At 45.6% G+C, this 17,045-nt stretch overlaps 1 protein-coding gene across 2 annotated transcripts in view; it reads left to right on the plus strand.

Annotated features, from left to right (window-relative positions):
• AKAP8 (A-kinase anchoring protein 8) overlaps positions 1–15,199 on the plus strand; it is an 895,754-nt gene extending 880,555 nt beyond the window's left edge. For both annotated transcript variants that reach the window (XM_086960773.1, XM_086960782.1), the window contains exon 14: positions 13,180–15,199. In XM_086960773.1, the coding sequence (XP_086816899.1) occupies positions 13,180–13,647 (468 nt within the window). In that variant the 3' untranslated portion in view covers positions 13,648–15,199. The remainder of the gene's footprint in view (positions 1–13,179) is intronic.
• The last annotated feature ends 1,846 nt before the right edge of the window (positions 15,200–17,045 follow it).

Below are 17,045 nucleotides of genomic sequence, written 5' to 3' on the forward strand. Positions count from 1 at the left end.
CTCCTTTGCAAACTCAGAACGCCACAGCCAGACTGATCCTCGACATCCCCGTTGCAGTCACATCACCTAACACCTCAGCGATCTTTCCTGGCTCCCAGTGGAAAGAAGAATAACCTTCAAACTCCTCGCCCATGCATACAAGGTCCTTCACAACACCGGACCCACATACCTGAGCAACTGCTCCCAATAAGACAACTCCGATCAGCTGAGCTCTCTCTGGCCACCGTCCCACTAATCTACAAGACCGGAACGGGAGGAAAGTCCTTCTCCTACCTTGCAGCCACAGCCTGGAACGACCTCCACCTCTGGCAAGCTCCCACTTCGCCCCAGTTCATTAAGGTCCTCAAGATCTGGGTCTTCGGATGACCCCAGCACTCAACAGAACCACCCTTCGGATGACCCCAGCAGTCAACGGAGCTGCCCCCCTTCCCCAGCACCTTGAGACCCTCACGGGTGAGTAGTTGCCCTTCACCAACCCTGATTGATTGATTGAGGTATTGTGAGGTGAGAATGCATGCTTCAGATCCCGTTCGGGGTGCAAATAGTTTTATACTCATATTGTTGATTGGCTTCTGACACAAATTTGTCATACTAACATGGCCATTTTGTTCCCATTGTTTAAATATCTTGTGACTTTACTTACCAGTGGTTCCTTCCGCAGCTTTGTATGTGATGGAGAATATTATTGCTCACCTAAATTACTATGAATGCCTGGTCTTTTTCTCTTGTTCTGGACCTGGTTTGTTATAGAAAGAGACTCTTCATGGTCTCAGTTCGGAGACCCTCCTCCGGGTATGGTATAGCTTTTGCATTTGATTCTAAAGTAAGGAATATGTGGCTGGATGTCTCTATCAGATGACCAAGTTACTTACCTTCAGTAACGCATTATCTAGTAGAGACAGGATCTAGCCGCAGATTCATTAACAATCCTCCCCGCTCTGCAAACTGAGTCTTCTTTTGTCTCAAAGATTCCATTATGGTCATTCTCATCCTGAAAGAAAAAAAGGGAGGAATGCAGTGATTGTTTGACACACGGGTGACTTTTATTTTAGCACACTGTTAGCACACTGTTTCTATAGATATGTAGCTCCACGGTTTGAGCGTGGAAAATAGTCTTGGTAGAAAATTAAAGTCATCATGTCGGTGAGGGAGTTATATGGACTACGCCAACATCATATCCAGTGGACGACATCTATACAGAATCACGCGACACCCTCTACCGATGCGCAGATGTGCTATGGGAAAACATTTCTGGATCCAATCTCGTGCCTGGGGACGATTCAAAAGTAAGTAATCTGTAGCTAGATTCTGTCTCTACCAAATAATAGGTTACCAAAGGTAAGTAACTTTGGGCTCTTTTCTGAAATAAAGTGGTTGAGATTGTGCAATATAAATTCTGGAAAATTTGTATGAGGTGCCAATTATCACTAACAATGCATTTGTACTGTTGGAACTGGGGATTCATCCCTTAAATTACATTTTTGCGATTAAACTGCAATGTTTTGTCTCCGACCATGGAGATCTGATGAAAAATATGTGACAGTAAGGTTGATGATTAAAGATTGCTCTTGTAGACAGTACTTGAAAATCCAGTAATTTATTCTGTCCCAAATCTCTTTTACAATGTAATATTATGAGAGATGCACTAGAAGTATTTAGTGAAGCTTGTTATGAATGTAGACAGAACATATACCTAGAACGTTTTCAGATTTATTAACTTAATCGCAGCATTTAGACCTAAAAGAAGCCCATCTTCAAAAAGCTGGCGCAACCAATTAACCCTGTAACCTGGTTAACACAATTAATATAGACAAAAGTGGTCCATATGGGGAAAGTGTAACCCTTGACTTCCACAGCAATAGTTGTAAAGAACCCTTCTCACAAATAAGATTTATTATGCCTTCTGTGCATTCATTATTTTCTCCTATATGAATCCTGTATAAATATACTAGTATTCTCAGTAGTTTTAATGGTATATCAAGGTGCTCCTAATTGGTGATGGCGCAGAACCTGAACAAAAAGAACAAATACTGCGCAGGTGTTGTATACAAATATGTACATGTGACTGATATGGATGGTGTGATGTTATACGCAGCACAAATAATGAAATTGTCTGGGATCCACATTCCAATTAAAGAACAGTCCACTGTAGAAATGTTGACGGTGTTTCGACTCTCAGTGCTAAATTAATTAGAGACGGGTCATCATCAGGACAAAGTGTTGTAGGAGGCACCAGACTGACTGTGGCAGGAGTCCTGCAGTCTTGGGTGTGTCTGATTCGATAAGGACATGATCTGCCTTGTTACGATAGACAAGCTGCTAATGGTAAGACAAAGCACTATATCAATGGAGTGAGAGTTCAGGTTATTGTTCCCTGTGCTCTAAATCATATGAGTTGAGTCCATGCCTAGACATGCGATGTCTTAAGCATCGGTGGTGCATTACTTGGCAAACCAACGCCCTCAAGACGGATTTCTCAGCTGACACACTATTTTTCCACTTTGTTTAATTTCACTGCATTACCACCAATTAGGAGTATCTTGTTATACCATTAATACTACTTAGAATCCTAGTATCTTTATACAGGATTCATATGTGATAAAATAATAAATAAATCTTATTTGTGAGGAGGGTTCTTAACAACTTTTGCCATGAAAGTCAAAGGCTACACTTCCCCCATAGGGACCACTTGTGTCCATATTAAAAGAGGTACAGACAGTTGAATTGAATTAGAAATATAATTTCTGTAAAAAGGTAAGACTTAGAAAACTGCTGCTATAGGACTTTAGAGTCCGGTGGCAGGCGTTCGTCACCGTTCTGAAATGTAAGACGTACCTCTGTATCTGATAAAGAAATCTAACCGCAGATTTGAATTCACCCCATGTGCCAGCCTCGGTCCAGAAATCCAAAAGAAAAAGGAATCTGCGGTTAGACTATGGCACTGCCAGATAATGCGTTACCGCAGATAAGTAACTTGTTCGTTTTGTGCAAACCTAAAGACCTATGACATGTGGTTGAACTTCAAGAGGGACAGTTGCATCTGTTGTCTGAGAGCAGGCCATGCAGTTGCTGCATGCTTAATGTGACGGTATTAGAAGAAAAACGTGACAGAACCTCCATTTTCTAAATGAACTACATTTCATTGGGGGATCGTGTTCATTTCCAACAAGATCCCACAGGAAATGACCAATGGATAGCAGTGTCATTTTTAAGACATTTTATTTTCATTCTCTAAGATCCTTTAAAAATCTTAACAGTGTATGAACATTGTTTCACTTCCAGGGGATCCTCATCAATGTCATAAGCACTGAATATTCCCTCCCACGTGCGGGGACCCCGGAAATAATATAAAAATATATATGGAAATCACATATATCTAACTACGCATATATGTATGCACATATATCTTTTTTTCTCACACCAATGCAGCCCCAAAACTGAGGCTAAACAATGTAATTATTCATACATGCACTGAATAAGCAAGGAAATAAAAATCACATTAGGTCAAATAGCCCTTGAACTCTGTGTTTTAATGAGCAAAACACTCAGAAATCCTGAAAATTGCTCATAAATAGACATTGTTAGCTTATAGGCGGCATTGTAAAGCAATAGCATAGAAAATGAAACCATTTTCAACAAATAAAACTGGCACCGTATCTTTAAGGCAGCCATGGCCCCTGGCTTCCCATCATGCCTCAGGGGTGACAGTTAGGTCAGTTGTTCTTTCCGGCTCCTTCAGCCGGGACCCTGGGTTAACAGCTCCTACCTTTTTTGACTTTCTGTCAAAAATACTTTGGGATTCTTCACATTTTTCACTTTCACTCGACGTCTTTTAGGTTTAGAGTGTTAGTGCTGCCTTTTTTGATTTTCAAAAAAGGATTAATTTTGTCAAAATGCCTTCTCTTTTTGACACCTGCCCTTCCTGTGGGAAGAAGGCCAGGACTGATACACACCCTGTGTGTATCCTCTGTCTCCCTGAGACACACTCTGCAGAGAACTGTGAACACCTCAAGACTTTATCTAGGAGAACCCTCAAGGACATAGAGAGGATAAGGATTTATGGCCTCTCTGAAAAAGGTAGGTCTCCTAAGAGACAGAAAAAACGGAGGACGCGATCGACGTCGAGAGAAGTCCCGACATGTTCTCCTTCGGCGTCGGGATCGGCGTCGAAGCTTCCGGCGACGACGAAGACGATTTAGAAAACGAGTCATCTTCCTTCGACGGCGAAGACTTCAGCATCGATATCTAAGGTAACTCCGCGGACTCCAACTGGGTGACGTTCAGCGTTGAGAGAGAGTTCTCAGTTGATGCACCGGAGCTCGACGTCGAGACAGCCTTCGTCGACGCCGCATCACCGGCTTTCGATGTCAAAGCTTCCTCCGTCGGCGCCTAGTCAACGGCATTCGACGTCGCAGCACACTCTGTCGATGCCTCGGCACCGGCGCTCGACGTTGAGGCATACTCCGTCGACGCCTCATTACCATCACTCAACGTCGAGACACACTCCGTCGACTCCTCATCACAAGGGTTCGAAGTCGAGGCACTCTCCGTCGACGCCGCACCACCGCCGCTCGTCGTCGAAGCATCCTCCGTCGACGTCAAAGCACCGACTTACGAAGTCGAGGCATCCCTCGTTGACTTCTCAACACCGAAGTTCGACATCAAGGCAAGTCTCTCCATCGGAATCCTAGAGGCATTCGACATCCAGCCACAGGTTACGCATGGGAGAGTTCATCGATCCTCGGCTCAGCCTCCATCGTCGGTATCAAAACCTGTATTGCCAACATCGTCGACCCAGAAAAACACGACGTCAAGTTTGCCAACTCCGTCGCTAGGTCACAGGCCACTGTCGCAACAGAGATCTCCAAATTCGGTGTTGGCTGCGGAGGGAGAATTGGCCTCGGGGAGACGGTCTATGTCTATAGAACATTCTCCTGTGTGCACGAACCCTCCTGCTAAAAGGAAGAGGGGTCCAACGGATCAGGCATCACAGAGTCGCTCCAGATCCCGCTCTAGAGGCCCTTCAAGAGAGACCACGCCTCCAGTGAGCCTTTCATCATCATCTTCAGGCTCTCGCTCCTCTCACCGTAATAGGTCTTCAGATGTGGTTATCTATTCCTCCAACAGTGAAAGGTCAAGGCATTCCCCTGCACATTCACTGCACGAACAGAGGAAATCACCTCCTCCAACAAGTTCACCTGCGAGGAGAGACACTCAGAAGTCGCCTTCCATCAGATTGTCACCAAGATGGTGCAGGCCTCTTCATCACTGGCCTCCAGACAAGGAAACAGCGGCCAGGCTGGCAGCAGATCGAGGCAGGCATGTGTCCAGGCCCAGGGAACGAACGTGCACCCCGGTGCGCTCCAGCAGACTGAGATCCAGGTCTAGGAGCAGAAGAAGGGAACGCAGATCTCCGACTTCTTCCTCTTCTCCTACTCGATCACATAGGGATTATTCTCCGACTTTGACAGATAGTCCCCCATCGAGAATATCTCCAGTGGACGACATCTTTACTTTTCAAGACATCTTGTGCAGAGGGGCTCTTACGCTGGGAGTTTCCTTGACAACTCACCAGACCAAGACCTCTGTAATTTTCGAGACTTTCCATCACAAGTCTGCGCCCATACCTCTGCTACCCTTGGTTCCAGGTATTATAGAACCGGTTATGGAGGTGTTCCTCACGCCAGCGACGATAAAGGCCGCCCCAGCGAGGATTCTCACGAAATATAATTCGCCAGAGGAGGATCCTCTCTTCCTCAGAGCTGACCCTCCACCAGAATCGGTCATCGTAGCAACAAGAAAATCCCATGCTGTGGCTTCCTCCTCCACGGTACCTCCTGATAAGGAAAGCAAGACGCAGGATTCGTGGGGAAGAAGAGTCTGTAACATCTCAGCCTCACTACTGAAGGTATCCAATGCGGAAGCGCTTTTGGGCCGCTATGATAGGTCCCTGTGGGATTCTATGCAGCGGTTCATCGAAAAACTCCTGCAAGATGATCGAAAGGACTTTGAGGAAATTCTTTTGGAGGGCAGCCAGGTCTCCAATCAGATCATCAGCGGTGCAGCGGACGGAGCTACCCTTTCGGCGCATGGCTATGCTCACGGGGTATATGCAAGGAGGTCCTCCTGGTTGCGTCTTACTGCCCTAAAACCAGAGGCTCAGTCCCGTAACTTGAACCTGCCTTTTTCAAGAACATCTTTATTTGGTGCAAGTACAGATGTAGAGATGCAGCGTATGAAGGCGGAATTAGACACTCTTAAGGCCGTGGGGCTTGAAAAGAAGAAAGAATTCCGGAAAAGGTTTCGCTCCTACAATAAGGGTTCTTCCAAGCAGAGAGTTCAAACCCTCAGTGGCAGAAGAGTCAAGACCAACAGGGGCAGCAGAAGTCTCAATACAGAGGCAGGTGTAACTCCAGAGGCGGTGGAAATCAGCACCAGGGCAACAATTCCAACAAAGCGCAATCCAAGCCATGAGTTCTCTCTTCCCCCAGCGCCGTTGACCACTCCAGTGGGGGGAAGCATCGCGCATCATATGGAAGAGTGGCATGCCATTACAAAAGATCTCTGGGTGTTAGCTACACTTCAGAATGGATACTGTCTTCGTTTCCAGCATCTGCCTCCACCCGTCCCTCCAATGCCAACATCAAGTCATCAGCGGAACCTACTGAAAAAAGAGGTGGCTATCCTCATCAAAAAGTCAGCCATCGAGAGGGCGCCAATTTCTCAAAGGGGGAAAGCAGTATATTCACGATACTTTCTGGTCAGAAAAAAGGGCCAAAAAGCAGAATACAGACCCATTCTGGACTTGAGAACACTCAACCTGTATATCAAGAAAGAAAGGTTTCGCATGTTGGCGCTTCATCAAATATATCTACATCTCAGGCAGGGGGATTGGATGTGTTCGCTGGACCTACAAGATGCATATTTTCATGTCCCGATAGCTCACAGTCACAGAAGATTCCTTCAGTTCCGGGTGGGGACCTCCCACTACCAGTTTAACATCTTGGCTGCTAGCAGTTTTCCCTTCCTGTGCTGAAAATTGCTAAAGTCCATAAATCATGACGAGCTGAGCTCGTCATCAGCACAGCTCAACCGTGCATCATGACGAGCTGAGCTCGTCATGAGCATGGAAAGGGTTAAAGTCCTCCCGTTTTGGTTGAAGTCAGCCCCCCGAGTGTTCACGAAGTGTGTTGCAGTGGTAGCGGCCGCTCTACGCCGCAGGGGTGTCTTCATGTACCCATACCTAGACGACTGGCTATTGAAAGGTCCTTCCCCCAGCCGCGTAGCAAGGGGGGGGTGGGGGAGGCGGGGGCGGTCCGCCCCAGGCGGCACTATTTTGGAGGCGGCGGCCTTTATAATGTTTTGGGGGACACTCACTGTCAGTGACTGCAGTCCGTGTCCTCATATAAACTATAAAGGCCTGCCCCCTGTGTAAAGAAGCGCGCCTGCTTGTAAATGCTGCCTGCAGTGTAGCATGCGCTACGAACCCCGTTTGATGTTGCTTGTGAGTCCCGTCCCAGGGCCGTCAATCAGTTGTAGCGCGCGAAAGCGCTACCAATGACGGCCCTGGGCATAACGTGTTTGGCCAGCCCTCGCTGAAAGGAAGCATAGTCATGACGAGTCACGCACTCCATCACCACGCAGCGCGCTCACCTCTCGTGAGCGGCCGCCACTGCTGAGCACGACTATCAGCGGAGGCGGGCCGGACCCAGGCGGCAAACTCAAATTGCCGCAGCTGTAGCTCACGGCCTGAATCTGCCTTGCTTGCACCTCTGCAGACCGGAGTCGATGGCTTCAATTATAGAAGGCTGAAAGTCCAAGGCCATAATTAGTTGACACGAGTGGGTTAACGGCCGTTATGGGGTCCCGGCGTCCAAACTGCTGCAGGGCTCCGCAAATGTGGTGCTTGCAGAGTCACGCCTGCTGCATGCCACTCGCACCGGCCCCGCCGAATGCTATAACCAGCCGTTTTGTTTTTCTTAACGCCCCCCTAATTTAATAATGCCAGACCAGAGACAAATCAAGTGAGTGACGGGGGCAGCGGCCGCCAGGACATAGCCTGCGTGTCACTAGACGGCCCCGCCCGCCCAGGGACTCACGGCCTGCCAGCCCGAGGCTGATTGTTAAATGAGGTTGTCTGCAAACCCGAATCCCTACAGCCTGCAGCCACTGCCTTCAAAGACAGAGCGTCAAGAAATTCTCGGAGCGCCACCGTCACACTCCTCAGGACTCTGCAATCATTCACTGCCCAAGTAAGTGCCACCAGCCTCTGTGAATGGCAGCGTGGGGTCAGTCAGGCAGCGAGATCATTGTGAGGTGACACATGTAACTCTTTCTCAGCCAGTGTGTGATATCTGGCGTGCTTTTGTCACGTTCAAAATTTCCAATAGAAAGGCTTTATGAAGTTTTAATAATGGTCATTAGGATACTGATGACATCATTTGAATTGACCTTTGTACCCCCAGTTGCTATTTTCAAATGTGTGCTATATTTCTTACAGTACACCAGGCCAAATGCTTGTGAACACTGCAAATCACTTCCATTTCATAATTAACTACCTATGAAATCACGTCAGCTGTTGTCAGGGGACATGTGCTACGAATACCATTTTGCTAGACTGGAATACCTACGAAAGAGTCATTGTGTTGGTGTAATGTGTGTCTGATGTAAACTGCTCTGGCACCCTACATTGGTATGATTAGCACTAGAAAACAAATAAACAATGTGTGAGAGGGGCTGAAAGATAATACAATGCTTTACAAATAATGATATAAGGCATATAAATGATATCACACAATGGCGTTGGGCCATATATGATAGACAAAGAGCATACAAATATAAATTACAGCAATCACAAATATTGAGTAACAGCAAAGCCACAGGTCCGTCATTTGCAGCAGTTTTCAGATCTTCTTAAGAGTTTCTTCATGCTCAAATGGGTGCAATTTCCTAAATTTATATGCTTCACTCATCTTCATTGCTTGATTATGCTCGCCCGGAAGTGTCGCTCATTGTCATTGAAATGTCACTCATATTTACATTGAAATTATGAAAATGTCACACATAAGCAATCTGAAACCTTGGCAGCTATGGACAGTGTTTAGAGTCTCGTCAGCAGGCAATTGACTTGTATACTTCATGATAGTAAGACACTTTTTTCATAAATTGATACTGTTACTTACATACTGAGAGGTGCTAACCTCTAGCTATGGGAGGGAAAGGTTTGTGTTTTTCCTGAGTAGATGTCCCATACAGTGACTGCTTCCTAAATTTATTTAAAGCACGATCTGTATTATGTTTTATTATCTCTTCTGCTTTTGCGTTCACCGTCCTGTAGCACTGAAAATCGCAACATACATTAGTGTCGTTGAGCAACATAATTCAGAAAGTTATTCTTGCCAACTACATGCTCAGAAAGCGATTTAAAACAGAGCACATTATATTTTATCACCTAAGGCAACTCATGCAGCCCAGCATCAGTCCACAGACATTGGGTACCTGAACTCACTGTGTCTCCAATGCAGCTCTCTTGTATTCTCTCTCTGTTTTGGCTGAAAGCGCTTACCTGTTTATGTGCTACAGTACATTTATATATAGCTTTCTTTGTGCTCATGACGTGACGTCTCTTCAACATTACAAATAGGGAATGTCATTTTCTGAATGGCCATTAGTCTACACACTTTCCACATTATTACCATTAGTCTTTCTGACTTTAATAGTTGTTCCAGGCTTGTTAAGAGTCAGCTGACTTACGGACTCCGGCCGCCACAGTGAGCATGGGCGTGATAGCATGATTGCTTGGCAAGCCTCGGAAGAGCCTGTGAGACACACATAGCGGTCTCAGTCAGAAGGATGACAAATATGTTTAAAAGTATTTTTAAAAATCACTCCAGTATAATTAAGCGGGGTGCTGTGCGCAGCCATCAACAACTGCGAGTTCAGATAGTTAACACTTACTTGCACTCGTAAATAGACCAATGTAAAACTAGCATTCCAATGATACATGTGAGAAATATTTGTGCCCAAAATTTGACAGTGAGGTGAGATTCAAAATTTGAGTCCGAGACTTAAGCTCCCACAATCACAGGGCTGCAGATGCCATGGGCGGCAATCTGAGGGGTAGCCCCGGGCGCCACAAGCTCTAGCTACGCCACAGTATAAGGAACCAATTTCTGAGCTGCATCCATCTCTGCCACCAGTTGGGTCTGCATGTGAATTTCAATAAGTCAATCTCACAGCCTACGCAGAAGATACATTTCCTAGGAGCGCTGCTAGACTCCGAGGTAGCAAAAGTGTTTCCTTCGGAGGAGAGACAGTGTTCCATCGCTCAGAAGTGTCAACTGGTGCTTCGAAACAAAGATCTGAGGGTGCGAAGGATTGCCTCCCTGCTAGGGTCGATGGCATCCTGCATTTTCCTGGTCCCGAATGCCACTCTACGAATGCATCCTCTTCAGCAGGATCTGGAGGACAAGTGAGACCAGCAATCAGCTCGCTGGGACGACAAGATTACACTGTCAGACCTTGGAGGATGAAAAGGCAAAATATGCAGGTCGGAATTCTGTTCCATCAACCTCCTCCTCCCCAGACGTTGAACACAGATTCCTCTCTACAAGGCTTGGGAGCACACATGGGTCATCTCCACATGCAAGGTCTGTGGTCTCCCAAAGGGCGTACTTACCACATCAACATGTTGGAGTTGAGGGCAATCCACCTAGCCCTCAAAGCGCTCCTACCCTCGATTCAGGGGTCATCAGTGTTAGTACAAACGGACAACACCACCACAATGTACTACTTGAATAAGCAGCGAGGAACACGCTCACGGACTCTTTCACTGGAGGCTCAACACCTTTGGCATTGGCTCCTGGCTTGCAATCTGTCAGTCACAGCAGTCCACCTCCCAGGAGAACAGAATGTGAGAGCGGACGCGCTAAGCCGGTATTTCGAAGACAGAGAGGACTGGGTTCTCAACGACGAGGTAGTCGAAGACATCTTCCAGTCATGGGGTCGTCCCACCATAGATCTCTTCACGAACGACTGGGGAATTTGTGTACGACTTTCTGCCCCTTCCTCTGATCCCGAAGGTGGTGAGCAAACTGACGCACTCGTGCACAACGATGATTCTCATTCCCCCGACTGGCCGAGGCAGTGGTGGTGCACGGGCCTTCTTCATCTGTCAGTGAGTCCTCACAGGAAGCTGCCATGCAGGCCGGACCTGCTGTCCAAGATGAACGGGAGGATTCATCATCCCAACCTTCCGTCACTGAACTTGGAAGCATGGCTCCTTAGGTCATACAATACGGCCACCTAGGACTGCCGCAGGACTGCATGTACATCTTGAAGGAGGCGAGACGTCCTTCCACAAGACATTCTTATGCATGCAAGTGGAAGTGCTTCTATATGTGGTGTGTACAGAACAATTGTCATCCTATCAAGGGTCAGGAAGAAGTCCTTCTCCCTTACCTATTATATCTTGCTAAAGCAGGGTTGAAATGTAATTCCATAAAGGTGCATTTGGCTGCTATAGCGGCTCATAGGCGATCACCTTCCCAACCTTCTTTTTTCCAGTTGCAAGCTGTGAAAGACTTTCTGCAGGGTTTGAAAAAGGTTTGTCCTCCAGTGCAACCTCCGTTACCCCCCTGGGAGTTGAACCTGGTGCTATCAAAATTGATGGGTCCACCCTTTGAACCCGTTCAGAAAGCAACCTTGCAGCATATTTCTTGGAAGGCTGCTTTTTTGGTAGCAATCACGTCCGCTCACAGGGTGAGCGAAATTCAAGCTCTCTGTTCCAGAGAGCCTTACACAGTGTTCCATCTGAATAGGGTAGTATTGAGAACACATCCTTCTTTTCTACCTAAGGTGGTGTCAGATTTCCATGTAAACCAGACCATCTCTCTACCCACCTTTTTCCCAATCCCTCCACCCCAGCTGAGAGGGCATTGCATTCTTTGGACCTGAAAAGAGTTCTAAAATTCTATCTTGATAAGTCCAAATCTATACGTAAGTCTGATCAGTTATTTGTCAACTATGGGTCAATCAGACCAGGTTATGCAGCCTCGAAACGTTCTATCTCAAGGTGGATAGTTTCTTGTATTAAGCTGGCTTATCAGTTGGTGCAGAAGACCCTAGGGTTTTCCCCCAAGGCACATTCCACCAGAGGGAAAGCGGCTACTACAGCTTTTCTTAATAATGTGCCTATGTTTGAGATTTGTAAGGCGGCTGCTTGGAGGTCCGTCCATACATTTACCAGACATTACTGTCTAGATTCAGATACTAGAGCAGATACCCAAGTAGGCCAGGCCTCCTTGCGGAATCAGTTTAACAGCTGAGTTCGGCTGTTACAATTTGTTTTGGTTGGGTCATATTTTTCTTCTCATTTACCTGCAGGTGGTTGGTTTCGCTTGCTATTCTATTCAGTGCTTATGACTATTGATGAGGATTCTCTGGAAGAGAAGGATAAGTTACTTACCTGTAATCCTAGTTCTCTTCCTGGGGTATCCTCATCAAAGTCATAAGCAACCCACCCGCCTCCCCAGGTAAATGAGATGTGATCAATGTATTTATAGTTTATTGTTGAGCCTTGTCTTCAGGGTTATGCAAAGAACAACAGCTGACCTACCTGTCACCCCTGAGGCATTATGGGAAGCCAGGGGTCATGGCTGCCTTAAAGGCACGGTGCCAGTTTTATTTGTTGAAAATTGTTTCATTTTCCATGCTATTGCTTTACAATACAGCCTATGGGCTAACAATGTCTATTTATAAGCAATTTTCAGGATATATGAGTGTTTTGCTCATTAAAACACAGAGTTCAAGGGCTATTTGACCTAATGTGTTTTTTATTTCCTTGCTTATTCAGTGCATGTTTGAGTAATTACATTGTTTAGCCTCTGTTTTGGGGCTGCATTGGTGTGAGAAAAAATTATATATGTGCATACATATATGCGTAGCTAGATATATGTGACTTCCATATATATTTTTATATTATTTCCGGGGTTGCCACGTGTGGTCGGGAATATTCAGTGCTTTTGACTTTGATGAGGATACTCCTGGAAGAGGACTTGGATTAGAGTTAAGTAACTGTGATATGATCATTCATCTGAATAAAATGGAAATTGAATTGTATAGCAAAGAAAAGTGTACAATGGAGAATTAAGTTTCAATTTTCCCCCTCCTTTCCTTAAGGGGGAAGATCCATTTACAGATGAAAACGTTGACCATGATGTGGACGTGGATGAAGCCTTGGAGGGTGGAGGAGACAGCACAGAGTCACATGAGTGTGTTGTGGCTGAGGAGGACAAAGGAGAGGCAGCCGTGGATGACGTCCTTGAGTGCGAATCAGAGAAACCCAATGAGGATGTAGGCCAAGAGAACGAAATGACAGATCTCTTGGAGAAAACTGTAGAAGAGGCCATTCCAGCACCGGCCCCTGATGAACCAGGCGCCACGCAAGAGCAAGCACCTCAGGCCGCTGCAGCCACAGATGCTGCTGCTGAACTTGCAGTTCTTGCTGCTGATCCTGCTGGTGCACCAACTGATCCTGCAACTGCAGCATTAATAGTAGAGGAGGAGGAGCGCCAGCCAGCGAGTGTTGAGCAAACGGCAATACAAGATGCACATGTGGAGGACACTGATCAGCCGGCAGCTTGTTAAGAAAATGTACTTTTGTAAATACAATTTGCTATTTTATTTTTTCACCAAGAGTTATGTTTCACCTCATCGTGCTTAACCATATATGCTAGCGCTGCTTTTTCTTTCATGAGGCGTTTACTCTTGATATGAAGTGAAATCGGTGTTTGCCAGGTGTTATGTTATGGGAAAAAACACATTTAACTGTCCTGATCACTATGTTGTGCAAGCCTGTTTTTATTTTGAAGAAGTTGGAAATAAACATTCCGTAAGAGACTTCACGCACAACATGAATTTTGCCCTGCTAGCTGTAATGAGAATGAACTAGAACTCAGTTATGAAAAGTTGACAAGATAGCAGATTGCCTTTTTTCGAACCCTTGTGAATAGTGTACAGTTTATGTACACGTTTGTAGGCTATTTTACAAGCTTGCTAGAAAATCCAGTGTTCGAATTTGCGATTTTAAACATTAAAGTGGGGGAGAGTTTTATTGCCAATACCTAAACTTCGGTGACCGCAGCTGCATTTAGCAATTTAATTTTTTTAATTTAATAACTTAGGTCACAAATCAACCACATGCTTAGCTAGTGCCTGGCTCAAATGATGGGCTAAAACAGAGAAGTAGTGTTGGTTGCAGTTTATTTCATAATTTTTGTTTGGTCAACCTTGACTTTTTCTGTTTCTCTAGGACTTTTGAAATAAAATAAGTGACTGGTAATCATATCACCTATAGAGGAAAGCACTGCTAATCTATCAGCAAATGTCCTGTCTATGGTCATTTGTACAGTGGCACCATAGCCATCGTTTATGTAATACCTTTGTTTGAAAAAAGTACATCTTATCTTTGTTCGGCGGGATGCAACTGATCCTCAATAAGCACCTCCTTTGCCCGCCAAATGTGTGTAAAGGGAACTTGGAACCATGTTATATTGTTAAGTGTGTGTCCTGTTGTTTGATTTTTATTTTTGTACCCTGGAATCTGCTTTAAAAAGCTCTGATCACCACAGCTGGGAGCCTACACTGCTTTAGAGTAGTCGCTTAAATTTCTGAAGCAAGGTTTATAAGGAGGGAGTCATCATAGATTAGCACTTCACAAGCCTCCTCCGTATATAGATGGAATGTGAGTGTAATGTATAGGGTGGACTGATCCTGTTAATGTCGACCTTGGCACATATTCTTGGAAGTCAACCCACAGACCTGCTGAAGGCGCTGTAAATGCAGGGCAATTTCCAACGTAATAATTACAGCTAAATTAATTTCTCAAAAACTGGAAAAGAAACTTTGGGCATGTCTTAACGAAAAGGAGGCTTACCACTTGAAACAGAAAAACAATGGTGGGAGATCCTGCAAACCTGTAGTTGAAATGAATTATTTTATTTGTCATATTGTAAAGACAAATATGATGGGCAAATATGAAACAAATTGTAAACTACTGTGGTATACAGAGTAATGTTTCTCACTGGAACATATTGGGATGATTCTAGGCGGTCCTACTTCTTGCACACAGACCCTACAAACTCAACGGAAACTTGCGTTAAAGCCTCAAGTTAAATAAACTTCTGAATTTGTAACAAGACATGTTTGGTTTGAATTGCTCCTTGCGTATTGGTATTTTACTTGTTTGGAAATTTTTCATGTTGACTGTTAGAAATGGAGGTCCCTTGTTGGGACCTTTCCTTCTAGTCAGAATAAGGGAGTTACACACCCAGGATAACCTCTGCTTACCCTGTGGTAGCTTGGCCCAAAGCTATCTCAGAGGCAATATGTAACATAGTTGTACATAACACACACAGTAACACAGTGAAAACACTACAAAAATGAACACCACACCAGTTTAGAAAAATGAACAATCTTTATCAAAACCAAACAAGACCAAAATGACAAAACTCCACTACGCAGAACTTGAGATATCCATTTTTAAAGGTTTTAAGCAATTCTGTCCATTCCTACAACTATACAGATGCAGTGTTTCTACACAAAGGACCATAAATGTATCAAAATCCACTAGGAAAAACAGCTGCAGAAGGAGGTAAGCATCGGAAAACACATTGATGTGTCAGTACCTGGGGAAGCAATGCGTCAGCTCAGCTACATGCAGGAGAAGTGTTGCATTGGTTTTGGACAAAAAGGGAAGCAAGACATTGAGATCCAAGACGGTTCTAGTCTGCGGGTGATGTGGTGGAAAACATGGTGAGATGTGTGGAAATCCGGACCCACGGAAGGTTGGTGTGGCGGCAAACAGGTGCTGCATCGATTCTTTCAGCTGCAGTCCAATGATGCGTCGATTCTTTCAGCCACGCCACAGGCCTGCATTGGAATCAGTGCGGCAGTCTCAGATTTTGGCGACACGGTGCGCTGAACTCAGGCTGCAGCAGTTTCTTCAGCCACAGGCAGGTGATGTGTCGATTTCTTCGGCCTCAATCCTGGCGGTGCTGCATTGGAAAAACAGGCACTGTAAGGGTGAAGGCATCGATTTTGAAGTCTTTTAACAGCAGGTACCACCTCCAAGGTCCCAGTACTGGAATCAGCACTACTTGTCTGGTCAGACCTACCATCAGTGGAGTTCAGGGATGCTGCAGGTGAAGTCTTTGATGGCCGTGAGACTTCTTTACAGTAGGCAAGCACACACAAGCCCTTGGAGAAACTTCTTAAATAGATACACACCAAAGTCCGGTCCATTTCCTCACCAAGACAGAAGCAGCAACTGCAGGCCAACCCAACAAAGCAACACACAGCAGAGGGGTAGTACTCCTCCTCAAAAGTCTTCAGCTCTTCTTCTTAGCAGAGTCTCCTCTTGGTCCAGAAGTGTTCTCAAAGTCTTAGGTTTTAGGTCCAATACTTATACCCCTTTTAGCCTTTGATATAGGCATACTTCAAAGGAGAGTCTTTGTAGTGCACAGATCCAGCCTTGCCCTGTCTTGGCTCCAGGGGTGGAGACAGCATTGTGAGAGGCCAGGCACAGCCCCATTCAGGTGTATGTGACAATTCCTCCCACCACTCTAGCTCAAGAAGGCCATCAGCCTGGTCATTATGCTGTTCCAGGGTCAGTGTTGGGGAGAAGTTCACACCCTGACATACCCATCCTTCTTTCTGGCAGACAGGAGGTCAGGAAGAGACTTACTCTCCTCCTCTATTCCATCAATTGTAGCCGAGAGCATAGTCACTTCAGACCTCTCAAAGTTTGGCTTGAGGCACTTCACATGTAGCACTGCAAGTTCACCATGTAGGTGACATCACTCTTGCGTTCCACCACCTCAAACGGCCCAGTCCACTTGACCTGTAAAGCGTGCAGCTCCTCTCGGGCCATGACCCACACTTTCTGGCCTGACTGAAACTGAACTAGAGTGGCATTCTGGTCATGCCAGCATTTCGTATCCTCCTGGCTGACCTGTAGGTTTGCCTGAGCAAGTTTCCTGAAGTGT

The sequence above is a fragment of the Lissotriton vulgaris genome, chromosome 1_1 (assembly GCF_964263255.1).
Source record: "Lissotriton vulgaris chromosome 1_1, aLisVul1.2, whole genome shotgun sequence".
NCBI classification, from domain to species: Eukaryota; Metazoa; Chordata; class Amphibia; order Caudata; family Salamandridae; genus Lissotriton; species Lissotriton vulgaris.